General features: G+C 45.7%; 1 protein-coding gene across 1 annotated transcript; it reads left to right on the plus strand.

The window, feature by feature from the left end:
* The first annotated feature begins 3,161 nt into the window (after positions 1-3,161).
* Positions 3,162-11,438, plus strand: LOC122923584 (tapasin-related protein-like). The gene is made up of 6 exons (XM_044274439.1): positions 3,162-3,455; positions 3,757-3,984; positions 6,166-6,378; positions 7,851-8,156; positions 8,720-9,019; positions 10,061-11,438. The coding sequence occupies exons 1-6, from the start codon at positions 3,407-3,409 to the stop codon at positions 10,180-10,182; spliced, it is 1,218 nt and encodes a 405-aa protein (XP_044130374.1). The 5' UTR covers positions 3,162-3,406; the 3' UTR covers positions 10,183-11,438.
* Positions 11,439-16,564: the final 5,126 nt, after the last annotated feature.

Consider the following 16,564-nt stretch of genomic DNA (forward strand, 5'->3'; position numbering starts at 1 on the left):
TACATCAGATGACAGTATATAGTAGCGGGGTAGAGGCGAGTAGTAACACAACTCTGGGGTGTTACACACAGTATAAACACAGTATAACAAACCGGAAATAGCTCCCAAAGAGGATAATACACAGTGTCTCTGTGTAGCCGCAGCCTTAGAGGGAGCAGAGCACTTCTATGAGCGCTCCTGCACTACGAATGAACTGTAACTAACAGCTCCGGTTCTTAAAAGCAGCCTTTTTCTCTATAGCCAGGATCGGAGGTAGCTCCAATCCCAACTGTTTACCCTTTGATTGCCATAGTCAATTCTGATGGGTCCTAGTGATCAGATCAGTGGCTGGGTAAACCCTCTGCAGTTAGCCTTTTGGTCCTAGAAAGGACCCCAGGACCGTAAGGGCCATTTCACATGGATTTTTTTGGAGTTGATTTTTGGTGCTTTAAAATCAAAAAATCCCTTAATTTCAATGTGATGTGGCACTTGTGTTTTTTCCCATGTGGAAAAAAGAAGCAGCATGCCCTATCTTGATGCGTAAATCTCCCATTATAATGAATAGGAAGTGTGAAAACAAATTGCCCCGTATGTGTCTGCGTGTTTTCTGTGCCAAAAACATGAGGTGAAAATGCAGTTTTGTATTGAAGTAAAGACTCATTGGTTAAAAAAAAGTTTAAAAAAATGCACATTTTTGCACATGTAAATTTAAAAAACGTCCTGAAAAAAAAAACATGTGGATTCCTCGCTGAATTTTGTAGGCAGATTTTTTAAATCTGTTGTGTGAACATACCCCAAGTTCAGTAACCCTGCTGCTACGGCACCAGTGTTATCCTAAACCACAGTATGTGCCATAGAGACACAGGGTATTAGTATAAAGCAAAAAATATTTGTAAAATAAATTTGGGGATTTAAAAAAAAAATTCTAAAAATTTTTATAAAAAAGTTTTATAAAAATTTTTATAAAAATATACGCGATTATTTTACTTAAAATGCATTTTATTTTGCATACTTTATAAACTAAACACTTATTAGGGTACTTTCACACTTGCGGCAGGACGGATCCGACAGGCTGTTCACCCTGTCGGATCCGTCCTTCCGCTATTTCGCCGTGCCGCCGCTCTGTCCCCATTGACTATAGTGGGGACGGGGGCGGAGCTCCGGCGCAGGCTCGGCATTGCACGGCGAAAGGTCACCGGACTAAAAGTCCTGCATGTCCGAATTTTTCGTTCGGTGGCCTCTCACCGCGAACTGCTGTACTGCGCCGGAGCTCCGCCCCTGTCCCCACTATAGTCAATGGGGACGGAGCGGCGGTCCGGCGGCACGGCGAAATAGCGGAAGGACGGATCCGACAGGGTGAACAGCCTGTCGGATCCGTTCTGCCGCAAGTGTGAAAGTAGCCTTAGATTAGTCATCTACACGACACTACACGGTTATTTAGCAAACAATAAAATAAAAAAAGTCACTGAAAAATTGCTTCTTCTATATTTGCAAAGCAGAAAAATAAAATGGATCTAAATGATGAAGTGTTTTATGTGTACCCTCAATCAGCACCCAAAAAAATTCAATTTCTCTTGCATAACACTAGGCCTGATACAGCCATGTGAATGAAAAAATAAAAAAGTTATGGCTGCTTAACCCCTTCCCAACTAACGCTGTACAAGTACGGTGCTGGCTGGGACTTAAAATATATTTTTAACAGCAGGAACCTGGGACTAATGTCCGTGCTCGGTGGTAACGTCGATCGCGGACTTTTAACCCTTCAGATGCTGTGGTCAAAAGTGACCACGACATCTGTACTGGCAAAAACCTGGAAGCGTGCTCTTTCTGGTGTGATCTGGCTCCCCCCAGCGAGGATCGGGGGGAGCTGGATGCAGTGAGTCACAGTATGCTGCCGCACATTGGTTTCTATGGAGTGGTCATGGCAGGGCTCCATAGGAACATAGGGGGTCATTTACTAACAGAAATTTGCCTATTTTTGGCGTATTTCTGGTGCAGATTGCGACACAAAGGTTATTTGCGCTGTAATCTGTGACTTTTCCCCGCTAATGCCAGGTCTAAATAGCGTGGGCGGGGAAGGGTCGGCCGTTATCATTTTCTACGCCTGTTTTAGGCTTAATGTTCTAAATTTAGGCCAGCAAGGAAGCTAGGCTTAGATTTAGGATCCACCGCCAGTGCAGGGGGTTATTAAGACCGGCGTCTAAAACGCTGGTCTTAATAAATGACCCCTATAGTGTATTTCTTATAGACTCCAATGCTAATGCTTTGGAGTCTATGAGAGAAGCAATCTGACGATTGCTTGTTATAATTCCAAAGTGTAAAAAAAAATCAAAAACTAAATATATAAAATTTCAAATCAACCCCTTTCCCCAAAATCAAAATCTATAAACAATATAAAAAATAAACATCATGGGCATCGCTGCGTGCATAAACACCCAAACTACTAATAGATTAAAATATTTATCCCATACGGCAAACAGCGAAATGGAAAAAAAAATCAAAATGTCAGATTCGCCGTTTTTTGGTCGCTTCACCTCCCACAATTTTTTTAATAAAAAGTGATCAAAAAGTCATACACACTTATGAAGTACAGATCGCCGAGCACACAATGAGCCATCACACAGCTCTGTACACATAGAAATAAAAAAAGTGATGGGGGTCAGGATATGGCAATGCAAGGAAAAAAAAAAAATTTCCAATTTTTTTTTTAAAACGCAAAAAAGACTATATATATATATGTGGTATGGCTGTAATCGCATTGACCTGGAGAATGAAAGTAACAGATCCGTTTTAGAGCATAGGGAACGCCGTCAAAACAAAATCCATAAAACTTTTTTTCCCAATTTCACCTCATTTGGATTTTTTTTCGCAGCTCTCCGCTACATCGGATGCAATATTAAATGGTGGAATCAGAAAGTGCAACTCGTCCCACAAAAAAAATAAACAAGCGATGTGAACAGAAAAATATAAAAAGTTATGGCCCCTGGAAAGGCAGGGAGTGAAAAACGAAAAACCCTCTGGGGCTGAATGAGTTAAACATGAAGATGCAAAAACTGAATATAAAAGCTAGTCATTAACGGGTTAAAAATAGTGCAGGGCTCTTTAACATCTGCAGAGCGTTGCATCCCGTTCTGTGCAGGTTGAACGCTCTGCTAGGAAGCATCATGTGACTGCTGCTAAACTGAAAGTGAAAACCGTAGCTGGGAACTTTCCGTTTTATTCCCTCGCAGGCTGCTGTGTGTGTTGTGTACGGCGTTGTGCGTGTGTGTGGTTGTTTCCTTGGTGGAGCACTTGCTGTGTATTGTGTACTGTGTACGGACATGTATGTGGCGTGTAACCTGCTGATGTATTCCGCGTACCATTGTTTGTATGTCGCGTTGCTGTGAGCGGTATATAGCGGTATATTCTATTATCGTGTACTGCCGATATGAAGACCATGGGACTTTTGCATCTGGGATTCATCCTGACTCTACACAGTGAGCAAAACTGAGGGGGCTGTTTAAGGGGTGGGTGTGTCCACTTAAAAAAAAAAAAAAAAAGATGGCGTCCAAAATGATGGCGGTATTACTTAAAGGGACAGTAAACGTCTATGTTATCTATTTACCGTGCAGATGAATGCAGTCTACTGCTCCCTGTTATCATGCATTTCATAAAAAGCGCTGAATTTTGAGGTCAGGCACAGCTAACTAAGCCTAATCAGAGCTTTAAATGCAGCTTTGGATGTGACTAGAGTATAAGATCAGTACTAGATAATAATTGCCGTCCATTCTTTTTCAGGTGTCGTGTTGTGGGGCGCCGCTGTGCCCCACTTACAGTATGCCGTGGACATTTTGCTCCCCTGTGACTACGCACTGCTGGATTCTAGCATGGGGGGGATGGGGTTTACAAGGCAAAGCGTGACGCTGGTCCTGCAGAACGTGACGGTGATGGGAGAGGAGCCGGCGGACCCTCTGCCAAATTATCATCCTCCTGAGAACCCGGAGATGACTGTTTTCCTGGCCACAGGTGACTATTCGTGACAGCTCAGCACCGGCAGGCGTTATCACCCAGCTTTCCTAGACTCCAGACAGTGGCGGACCTGCCAGGGAGGCAGGACGTACTAGCGGGGGCCTCACTGCAGCATGCATAGTCAGACAGATCCCAATACTAGCTGTAAATTTACATCTGCTTTCAGTGCCCCCTAGTGGTGGTCATCAAGTCGCCAAAAAAAAATGTTTTAAAAAAAAGACAAAATATCGAATTAGTGGGGGTCCGACTACCGACACCCTGGCCAGTCAGCTGGATGGAGTGACTGCAGCTGGAGCACTGTATCTGCGCCATTGCTTGCCAAGAATTGTGCCACACGTATCATTGTGGCTGCATCTGGAACTGAAGTTCAATTCCATTAAAGGGGTTTTCCAACCCCTAAAATACCCCCCAAAATGCCCAAGCCCTTTATACAGGCTTTACTTACCCCGTTCCCCATCACTCGTATCGCTCCTGATGTCCGCACGTCTGCCGTTGCATCTCCCCGTCACACAGATCAAACATCTGGCGATTCAGCCAATGGCAGGCCAGGACGGGGACGAGCCTCACTAACATCGTGGGTGATCCTAGGGAGGCTCGTTCCTGTAGTGGCCTGCTATTGGCTTCCGACCCCACCTCCCCGACACGCGGATCAAAACATGCAGCAGCGGCAGTGCAGGGCATCAGGAGCGATGCGGGTTTCAGGGAGTGGGGTAAATATGACCAGTATGAGGGGCCCGGGCATTTTGGGGGGCATTATAGGAGTTGGATAACCCCTTTAACCTGAATAGGACTGAGTTGCAATACCAGGCACCGCCACAATGGAATGTATGGCGCTGTACCAAGTAAATTATGTAGGAGTTGCACCTGGATCTGAATACTTTTGTAATTAAAAATGTAGCATAGCCAGTGAGTTATTCAATAATATGTATCTGTATAGCGCCACCTGCTGCTTGTTCTTTATTGTATTTCTTTGTCCCGCTCACTGAGATGGCTGCACATGCTCAGTTTCATCTTTCAACTGCCTCCTGAGCTGTGATAGGGAGAGCATGGACACGCCCCCTGAGCTGTGATAGGGAGAGCATGGACACGCCCCCTGAGCTGTGATAAGGAGAGCATGGACACGCCCCCTGAGCTGCAGTAGAAAGGACACTCCCCTTGAGCTGTCAGCCTGATATAAATCTAGCAGAGCAATGAATGTGGAGATCTCTGGATCCATGTGAGGTGCAGCGCTGGTTCTAGCTTTGTTAGAAAGAGATTGTCGTGTACTGTATGATGTCTGATTTTCATTATTTTTACATTGGTCATGGAATAACCCCTTTAAAGGGGTTCTCCAGGAATTATTCAAGATGGCTGCCAGCAACCTGTCCTAGAGTGTGAGCAGGACTGGTTGTCACCACTTGCAGAGCTGCTTAGGGGAGTAAGGGGACAGGCCCCCCGTACGTACTACACTCTGGCACTTCCCTATATCACACATTGCTGAGCGTTCCTGTCAGGCTGCTCAGCCATGATGGCATATCATAGGCAGGGTCACGTCATTACCATTTATCGTAGAACATGTAGTAAAGCTCCACTCCCTCATGGAGAGAACCAGTCCTGCTCATATTCTAGGACAGATTGCTGGTGGCCATTTTAAATCATTCCTGGAGAACCCATTTAGGGCTCATAAAAGGCTCAGTTGCCCATAGCAACCAATCACAGCTCAGCTTTCCTTTTGTATTTTGCTCTGATTGGTCGCTATGGGCAACAACAACCGTTTTTCTTTTCACAAATCTGCTCCTGTTTGGAAGACCTCTGGGTGTGGAGAGGGGCCCATTCTGGATTTTGCCGGCACCACAATGACGCAGCTCTGTCCATTGCACAGTGGAGCTGGTTACTGCAGTGCTGCTCCCATTCAGTGACCAGCTCCGTCCATTACACAATGGGCAGAACTGACGGTGGGTGTCGGACCCTCGCCAATCAGATACTGATGGCCTACCCTGAGAATAGGTCACCCAGATCAACATTCTGGACAACTCCTTTAAGGATATTGGGGAAGCTATGTTGGTTGTCACTGAGCTTTCCCAGAAGCACCTGAGCAGAATTTTGAACTACGTGACTGACGACGTCTCAATAAATTATTTATTTTTAATAATTTAAGGGAAATGCCTCTAACACACGGCCCCTCTTTCCTCCCTGCAGCCGACCTTGCCCCGCTCTTGTTTGCAGAACGCTTGCTTCATGTGGAGTGTGAGGGAGAAAAGGTTGAATGTGAGATCTCGCCGATCTATTCCCAGTTATTTACCGCTCACATCCGACTACCTGAGCTCAGCATTGCCGTCATGGCCAGAGCAACGGTACCCATTGATAGACCAGACGAGCTGGCCAATGACAAGACTGTGGTGCCCATGACAGGTGAGTCGGTGACAAAACTGATGGGGAACTTATTAATGGCATTACCAAAACTGTTGCAGTTGGCACTGCCAATCGATGGCCCTAACCTGCCCACAATTACCTAATAAAGTCTCAGAGGTATTGCTTCAGGCTCCTTGGCCCCAATGTTATCAGACACTAGGTCAAGGTCATACGTGCTAGCGTCCCTGGAACATACGGGAGGATCCCGGAAAAAAAGACCTCCCAGCAACTCCTCTGGGTGCTGTGGAATCTTCCTAGCACCCAGGGGCGTAGCTAAAGGCTCATGGGCCCTGGTGCAAGAGTTCAGCTTGGGCCCCTTCCCTCAGTGCTTTGTAGCCATGAGCAGGGACGCAGATAGCCTTCCTGAGGCCTCAATCAAAAATTTAAACGGCACACCCCCACCCCAAATTCTTCACCTAACCCTTTCCCTCCAGCCAGAGGTATAACTTGACCAGCAAGCACTTTCTATAGTACCGGTGTCTTCTTATGGGGCACAAGGGTCTTTGGGCCCCCTAAGGCTCCTGGGCCTGGTAGCAACTGCTACCTCTGCAGCCCCTATAGCTATACCCCTGCTAGCACTCCCCAGATATTAACCCCTAGTTGGGTAAGGTGCCAGGGCTGTGTCATCAGATACAGTCCTAGTGGCCAAATACAGAAGAAGGGGGCAGTGACATGGCACATAAAGCGGTACGGCATGAAAGAAAGGGTTGTGTTTTGGCAAAAGAAGCTTGGTTACACCTGAAAAAATTCCACACACCCTAAACTTTTGGGAGCCCAAGCTAGAGAGTTGGCAAGTATGGATAAGGTGCAGCTGCTATCTCCACACCTAGCCATTTTAACTATGCTTCTGAATTGGGCTCTTTCACACCCTTAACTGGTGGGTAGTGGGAGGGTAGCAGCAGACAGGTAAGTGTGCCTCCTATTCTGTCCTCAAGACGGCTCTGTGGTCATAGAACTTTTTACAGACCAACTTATAGACAAACTTTTCCTTTCTTCATTTTAATTAAACAAATTGTTTTGACCTTAATGGGCCATTTTCGGCATTGGAATGATATTTTTGGATGACTTTTTGTAAATTTGGTCCAGTATTTTGAACCTGAAAACTAGTCTACATTATAGTGATTATGTGCCGATGATGAGCAAAGAGCCTAAATAGTGAGGTATGATATGAAAGATGGACCGCTTCTTCATCGATACAGTGTTACACAGTGTTGGACCTACTGGTAGACCCAATAAGAGTGGTATCTTCTCACTTCAAAATCCTACTTAGAAGGCCATATTGCCCAGCTAACAGTGACCAGCATGGCCAATTTGATGTGGCAGGGAATGGTGTTGTCTCCGAATGACCAGGTCCCTATGGTCCTACAGTCTGATGGACCCATGTCCTTCACCCTTGAGTCTTCATACTTCATATATCTGTGTCTCCCTGTCAGTCACAATGATGACCACGTCATTGTTCTTACTCCCTTTAGTGGACTTTCTTGTATCATCCTCTCCGCCATCACAGAAGCGCTCCCTCACCGACGAAGTGACATTAAATTGTGACGTATGGAGTAGCACTGAAGTAAGCGTGGACTGGCATCTACAGAAGGATGGCACCGGGCACAGATTAAACCTTGAGGACTCCCGGATCACTTTACAACAGGAGACACAGGAGAAGAAGGTAGCCTCGTCTCTGACTATAAGACAACTCCATGTCCACGATGAGGGCACCTATATTTGTGCCGTGACTTCTGGACAACACAAATTACAGCAAATTCTCCAGCTACAGATCAGAGGTAATTTAATATACATTGACTGGTGAGACCTTTGAGGGCATTTGTGCCCATATGAAATGCAGAAGTCTTAAGACAAAGTCTACATGACCCACATAATGCAATATCCATGTTTGCTTAGAACCTATTGTTCGGATACCTACATAGAGGAGTGGGGTAGACCTTGTAGAAACCTATATATCTCCATGGTTACCGACTACGAACCAACCCTGTGTAGTCTGATCCTAATGTCATACTTACTTCCATCCTACATTCATTGGGTAGGTTAGCAAGGTGTAGAAAATAGATGGATAGCAATATGACTGCAAGATCATACAGGGGTTGTAGTCTGTAACCATGGAAACACATAATTCTGCACAGGAGCTGTATACTTAAAACAGTAGACCGTTTGGAGTTTCAGTATGTAGTCCCATGATGTATGGTCTCTGAACGTCAACAATGTTGAACCTACATACTGTAACAATGGCACATGGGAAGATCTGCGGTGCCCTCTTAGATGGCCGATATCAGCTTGTAAAGGATAAGCGGTGCCAGTCCCCCATTCTCACTGATCTGTTTCTCCCCAGAGCCTCCTCAGGTTACAGTTTCTGTGAGTGCAGACCCAAAGACCACTGTGACTTGCCGCACTGACCGCTACTACCCGTTGGACGTGGAGGTGACCTGGCTGCTGAACGGTTCTCCATTAACCGACATCTCCCCAATAACCTCCAGTCATCGCAAAAATAATGACGGGACCTACAGCTTGAGCAACTTCCTCCAAGTTCCAGTCCCTCAGACCGGCGCTTCTCCGGATACTTATACCTGTGCCGTGTCACACGTCTCAGTGACTGATCCAATAATGGTTGAGGTCAATGTTCTTCCTGAACGTAAGTACTGTGCGCAATGGTGACTAATCCCTCTAACATGACTAACTTTTACTGGTTTCTTGTTACTAGATGGAGGTGCATGGTAGGCTCTCCGGTGAAATCTTTAGGTCCATGCACAAGGCCAAATGATCAGATATTCTGGAACACTAAACAGGTTTTCCGGGAATAGAATATTGATGATGTATCATCAGGATCCGCCATCAATATATTTTTGTTGGGGGTTCTGACTTCTGGCGCTACCGCCGATTAGCTATTTGAAGAATCCGCTGGGAGATCTGTGACCTTTTACTAAACCGGTGATGTCATGTTCATTGGTCACATGGTCTACGTGCAGCTCAGTCCTGTTCAAGTGAGTGGGCCTGGGCTGCAATACCAAGCACAGCCACTAGACAATGGACAGCGCTGTGCTTAGTAAGAGGTGAGGAGGCCGCAGCCTATATAAACACTTGATCGGTGGGGGTACTGGGTGTCGGACCCACACTGATCAGATATTGACCACCCATCTAGAGGATAGGCCATTAATATTGAAGTCTCAGAAAACCCCTTTAAATACAGTGTTATGTGTTAGACCCCAATGATGTTGGATTGTTGGACGTTACACCATCTACATTTCTTGGTGGAGAAGAAATTTGCATTAATATGGGTCTAATAGCCCCAAATTAATTTTCTAATATCCTATTAGCTATGTAATAAATTATCAGAGGGGAGGGGATAGAGGGAGCACTGAGCATGTCCATGCTTTACATGAATAGACTACTGATGTCAGTGTGAACTGTGTAATTCCACATTTCTCCAGTGGTGGCACTGTAGGGAAATCAAACACTTGGTGTTGGGTTCCTCCCAAAGATTGCAGCTGATCACTGGAGATCCAATTAGCGGGATCTTCTGTAATGAAATAATGGGACCTTTCTGACATAAACAAACTGTCCAAAGCAGTCTACTCCTTTTATAACTGGAGACAGAAGATCAACTCAGAAATTGATTTATTTTTATATGAAAATGGAGGTGTGAAAATTAACACTTATATTGTCTTTTTCTCAGAAGCCGATGTGTCTGATACTATTATTCTCACCATCATGTTCACCATCATCTTGATCCTCACCCTCATCACCTCTCTATTTCTATGGAAAAAAATCCAAAGAGAGGAGAAGAAAAAAGCTTAATAATGGCCACAACCCAACGAGGACCGTCATGGAAACAAACGTCTTTTGTATATATTGATGGGAATGTGGAAGTGAAGCTCCACCTTTGGCTTACATTGGCGCTGCAGTCGGCTAATGTAATATCCACATATTTGTAATTTATTTTCATCTGTGTAAGTATTGTATTAGGAAACCATCAATAAGCAGGTTGGCTGGTTCTAAAAGATCACATTATGCCCATCAAAGTCAACCTTCCTAAAACCTAATGAAACCCAGGAATAAATACAGACCCACCTTGAAATGTTAAAATAGACAAGTCACTAAAGTCAGAAGACATACACCCCTGTGTTCTTAGGGAACTAAGTACAGAGGTAGACAAGCTATCATTTCTAATATTTAAAGAGATTCTGTCAGTTTTAACTATACTAAACTAATGACAGCACTAAACAGGGGCTGGAGAGAACAGCACAAACATAGCATTTGTGGAGCTTTTATTATCAGGAGTAGGCTAAATATGCAGTTTTATTCTGCCAAGTTCTGCTTGTTAAGTGCACTGTAGGCGGAGCTTCACTGTGAATTCCTCTCTGTATTAAGCTACCAACCAGGGGCAGACATATCGCCCGTGCAGCCAGTTCAGCTGCACAGGGGCCCGGCGCGTGAAGGGGCCGATTCATACTAGTGAGCGCTTCTGGAAGCGCTCACTAGTATGAATGGGCCCCCTCTAGTATGTAAGAGAGAGGCGCTTACTTACCCCTCCGGCTCCCCTTCCTCCCTGGTCTCCTCCAGCCTGACTGCGTACAGCGCGCACTATGACCTGACGCTGTACGCAGTCAGGTCACGTGACTGTGCAGCCGGGTTGTTGGAGACCAGCAGGGCAGGCACTCACATCAGGACACCCCGGCGGACATGGAGAGCAGCGGAGGAGGAGAGGTAAGTTTAATTATTTATTTTTAGTCTTATCTGAGGTCTGATGGGGGTCAGCCACATCGATATGGGGGGCCTGAATGAGCATATGGGGGTGTCTGAATAAATAATTAACAACTGATAATAGGGGGGGGGGGGGGTCGGGGGTTCTGAGCAAGTGATATATGGGGGGGCTGAGCAATTGACATATGGGTGGTCTGTCTATTTTATATCCTGGCAGACAATGGGGGCACTATGGAGGGGGAGGAGCACTATAAGGGCCCCTATCTTGTATACTGGCACACATGGGGGGCACTATGGAGAAGGGGGAAAAGAAGCGCTATGGGAGCGTCTTCTTGGGCCCTATCTTATATACTGGCAGACATGGGGGCACTATGGAGGGGGGGAGCACTTTGGGGGCATTTACTGGGGACTCTATCTTATATACTGGCACACATGGGGGGCACTATGGAGAAGGGGGAGAGGAGCACTATTGGGGTCATTATATAGGGGAATTATACTGGCACACATTATGGGGGCATTTTATACTTGCACATTGTCAGGCACCATGGGGATAAAGGGAGGTGCACTATTGGGGCACGATATAGGAGTATTTTATACTGGCGCAAAGTATAGGGCACTATGGGGACCTTGTCTCAACTGGGGGCACTAAGATGTTTTTTTGGGCACACAGTAGGGGGCATTGGCACACATTATGAGGGCACTATGGGGACATTGGCTCTACAGGGGCACTAAGAGGAGGTATTTTTTATACTGCCACACAACAGGGCACTTTTATTTTTACTGTAACACATTATAAAGAGAATTATTACTATCGTGGGAATTATGGTGGGCTTTATTACAATTGGGTGACTATGAGGAACATGAATACTAGTATGAGCACTATGGGAGTATTATTACTTCTGGGACACAGTGGGGAAATTATTACTGTAGGGGCACTATTACTACTAGTTAGTGATTCCAGCAGGCGGTTCCAGCAGAGAACAGCCCGCCGGAATGCTCCAGCACTGCTCGATGCAGGCGGAATGCCCGCTGGTCCCATTGTCTATAATGGGGTACGGCAGAGATCCGGCCACAATCCGGCCGCAGGTGTGAAAGTTGCCTTAACCTGTATGTTTTGTTTTGCTGTAAGTAATGTTAGGACGGAATAGATTAGGTTGCGAATTTGGCGTGGGGGGCCCAGGCACATTCTTTGCACAGGGGCCCTCTGCTGTCTGTGTCCGCCCCTGCTACCAACCCTCTGCTCTGACAGCTGTAGCATCCAATCAGAAGCCCACTACAGCTGTCACTCAGAACACAATTTGGCAGAATAAAACTTAATAGTCATTCTACTCCTGATAAAAGCTTCACAAACAGTATGTTTGTCATGCTGTTGTCACATCCTTACCGGTCTGTGCTAGGGTGGTTAGACCGACCTCTGTGTTGCAGCGCAGCCGGGGTAATTCCGTTGCTGTGGCAACCAGCCTGGCTTACAGAGACGGGCTGGTCGGCCTAGCAGGAAGCACTTGCCAATCAGGTGCCAGCATCACATGGTTCCTGTCGGTGGGAGATTTAAACAGTCAGCTTCTGGTAGGAGGTGCCTGGTATTGATCTTCATTGCTACAATAGCACTTGTACATTTTGGATCTCCTAGATCCTGACTTCTGCTTTGACTCTGACCTTTTCTCTGACTGCTGATTATATTTCTGACGTTACCGCCTGGTATTGTCTCTGGTATATCCTTTGGTTCTGTCTTTGGCAATTGGTATTTTGACCTCTTTTTGTTTAGGTCCCTGCACTTAGTTAGGAACCGTCAACCAGTTGGAGGCCGTCATTTAGGATGGATTGTTCAAGTAGTTAGGGATAGTAGTGTTGGTAGAGGTTCAGGGCTGCATTATTCCCATGACAGCTGTCTTCAGCAGTTTTGACCATGCATAACTGCTGACAGATTCCCTTTCAAAGGATTTTTTTCCAAGACCGATTTTTCCAGGGCTTGTTCACATGAACGTATGGCTTTTTCAGTGGTTTTTGGGTCGTTTTTAATGGATCCTTTTTCCGTTTTTTGTTTCAGTAGTGTTTCCGGTTCTGTTCCGTTTTTCCGTATGCCATATACAGTATACAGTAATTACATAGAAAAAATTGAGCTGGGCATAAAGTTTTCAATAGATGGTTCTGCAAAAACGGAATGGATACGGAAGACATACGAAGTACATTCTGTATGTGTTCCGTTTTTTTTGCAGACCCATTGACTTGAATGGAGCCACGGAACGTGATTTGCGGGCAATAATAGGACATGTTCTATCTTTGAACGGGGAAACGGAAATGGAATGCATACATAGTTTATTCCGTTTCTTTTTGCGGAACCATTGAAATGAATGGTTTTGTATATGGACCGTATATGGTACTCAAAAAACAGCCCTTATATGGAACGCAAAAAACGTTTGTGTGAATGAGCCCTTATTGTGGGCTCTCTCCTTTGAGCCCTCGCTAGCTCTCCTATATTATATTTATAAAGTACAGCCCTGACCTGCACCCTGCACTCATGATGAGGGGCTGCAGGCCTTTCTTATCTAAAGGAGAAAAACAAATCCATCAACAGCCGCTTGTTGATGGTTTCCAGGATGTTTACTATAGAAACAATGTTAATTAAAGATGGAATGTCTATTTTATGGAAAATTAAAATATTTTTTTTTTCTAAATAAAATATATAGTCTTTTTCTTGTCTTTACAGCAGGACTTTAATAATCAGACCAGATGTGATTTGTACATTTTAAATTTACTTTCCGTCATTATAAATTCTTCACCTCATGCACTGTGTTTCCTATAACTGTCAGCAGGCAGCGCCATTTTAATAGAATGGAATAGAAGGTGTCTGCTGTCATCTGCTCGGTTGGCACCTGCCTTGTCTGTACATACGTGCAGCTAGTTCCCTACAAAATGGAGCATAAAGCAGAGAACGCTCCTGCGCAGGTGCCGGGGATGTGATAGACGAAGTCTTGGAGGAGTAGTGTTGGCTGCACCGGGCATCGCAGTAGGTTCATGCAGTTATAAGGAGAGCGATGAAACCAATGCAGAATTCCCAGGCGGTGAAGTTGGCGTCCGTCAGCCGCTTCTTATGTGAGGTAATAGACTAGAAGGGAGATAATAACTGAACAGGCATTTAACTCTTCCCATCCTGTTACTAAATACATATATTCTCCATGAGATAGAAAGTCTTGTGCTGTCCCTCTGTTATTCCTCTTGAAAATGTATCGACAACTAAATGTTACCAGACAATGTAGATACTGATTGGATAGCGGCAGAATAAACAATAGCGCGCCTAACTGACAAGAGAAACGGTAAGACGGGAATGGTTAATTCCAGGAGGACTAAGAGAGGAACAATACAAAATTGATGCTTAAAACAAGTCTGGGAGAGGGAGTCTCATGTACAGTAAATAGAATTAATGGTGAACACATGTCTACGTCAGTGACCACCAAAGGGTGGTCAACCAGAAAGGAAGACAAGTTGCCGCTAGGCAACCTGGACTTCCTCACGACAGGTCTCATTTAAATATAGGGCTGTTTGCCCTTCTGCCACATGCGGCACTGACCACCATGACAACATCATCCACTGTGTGAATGTTCTAAGTACTCACCAGATGTGATGACCACCAATGCAATGCATATCAGCCCCATCACCATCAGGACCTGGGGAGGAGAGGGTTAACAGTGGTCAATGACCAAAGGAGTCACCAGCTACGATGTCCGCCATCGGACGACTAACGCCTCTGGTCACTAGGATCCATGGATTAGGTAAAGTGATGGCCCCCCTAAAATAAGAGATTGGGTTTGAGGTTTGAAGGTGGGAAGAATATTCCCTCCTTTCTCCTATGCAGTTGGTATGGGGCCCCTAGGAGACAGTGGGGCCCCAGCCTTGACTGCCCCCATCCCCTATGCTACTGTGTGGCCAGAAACTTTGCAGGACTCCTCATTCTAGGGTAAGTGCATTATGGACAGACAAGCCTGCTCAGATGCCCCCTGGTGTAGTGCCCCCCAGGACAGAAGGACCTTGTTTCCCCCTTTCCTCGTACTAGTTCTTCATCCCCTTCTTGCTATCAGTGCAGTTCCTCTTGAAGAGTTGTTCTCAGATTTTGGCCACCCAGTAGCAAAGTTAATGTAGCCTACCACGGCTGGGTCCCCTCTCACAATAGGGCCCCATAACAACCACCTGGCTCTGTTTCAGGCATCTCTCAATGTTAAAAGGCAAAAACAAAGCGTCCTTTAAGGGGCTGTCTAAAATTAGCAAAACGTTCTTCCTAAAACAGCGCCACCCCTGTCCACAGTTTGTGTGTGGTAATGCAGCTGAGCCCCATTACTGTACCTTGAATGGAGCTGAGCTGTTTTTAGAAGAAAGCAGCTATGTTTTTCTAATTTATTTACATAGGACTGACTGAACAACCCCCCCATCAGCAGTGGGTTTGGCAGGGGCGTTGCTAAGGTCTCAAAAGATCAGGGGCTCAAGCCCCAATGAATATGGCCCAATTCTCTAAGTCGCAATAACATTTTGCTGTACTTGCTATACAGCAGCACATACCTGTCACATCCAGGGCCTCCAGGTGACGTCTCCTCCGATGTAGATCTTCTCTGTCATCATCTTCCCCACTCGGTCCGGACAACTTCTCTCAGCCGCCTCGTCTCTGCAGAGTGTGACACACAGACATCTCAGCTTCCTCCCTTTTCTATCATCCCCCAACCTGGAGTCCCCACAGTGTTATCCTGCTACTCGCTGTGCTCCCCAATACCCCCAAATACTATCCTGAAGAAAAATGAGTGCCCCCCCATAGTAATAGTGCTCCTCATAGTCCCACCAATAGTAATTCCCTTCCAGAATTCCCCCATTAGTAATACTGCCCCCTACAGTGCCCCTAACCGTGACAACGCTCCCCAAGAGTGCCTCCATTAGTAGAAGAGCCCTCCAGTATTAATAATGCCCTCACAGAGCCCCCAGTAGAAATAAGGCCCCCTATTGTCCCCCCAGTGGTGATAAAGCTCTCTACAGACCCCTCAGTAGTAATAAGACCCCCATAGTGCTCTTAGTAGTAATAAGGCAGATCTATAAGTCCCTCCTATAGAGCCCCCAGTAGTAATAAGAACACCTATAATGTCCCCTGGATATATAATACCCCCACAGTGCCCCCAGTATTGATACTGCCCCCTACTCTTATAATGCTCACCCTGAAGTGCCCCCAGTATTTATAATGTCCCCTGCAGTTATATTACCTCCATCATACAGGCCCATGTAAAAAACATCACACCATCTCTCCTGCCCCCTCCTAAATACAGTCCCATGTAAATAACATCACTCATCTCCCTTCAGCCCCTCCAATATATAGTCCCATGTAAATAACATTGCACCATCTCTCCAGCCCCTCCAATATACAGTCCCATGTAAATAACATTCCTCTCTATCTACAGCCCCCTCCAAAATACAGTCCCATGAAAACATCATCCCCAGCTGC

This window comes from Bufo gargarizans, unplaced genomic scaffold (genome assembly GCF_014858855.1).
Source record: "Bufo gargarizans isolate SCDJY-AF-19 unplaced genomic scaffold, ASM1485885v1 original_scaffold_1765_pilon, whole genome shotgun sequence".
Taxonomy (NCBI): domain Eukaryota; kingdom Metazoa; phylum Chordata; class Amphibia; order Anura; family Bufonidae; genus Bufo; species Bufo gargarizans.

Excerpts from the sequence above, each read along its gene's own strand:
- LOC122923584 (XM_044274439.1), top strand. The coding sequence starts at position 3,407 with ATGAAGACCATGGGACTTTTGCATCTGGGATTCATCCTGACTCTACAC. Across the intron at positions 3,456-3,756 it reads ATTCATCCTGACTCTACACA|GTGTCGTGTTGTGGGGCGCC; the intron begins GTGAGCAAAACT and ends ATTCTTTTTCAG. Across the intron at positions 8,157-8,719 it reads TCTCCAGCTACAGATCAGAG|AGCCTCCTCAGGTTACAGTT; the intron begins GTAATTTAATAT and ends GTTTCTCCCCAG.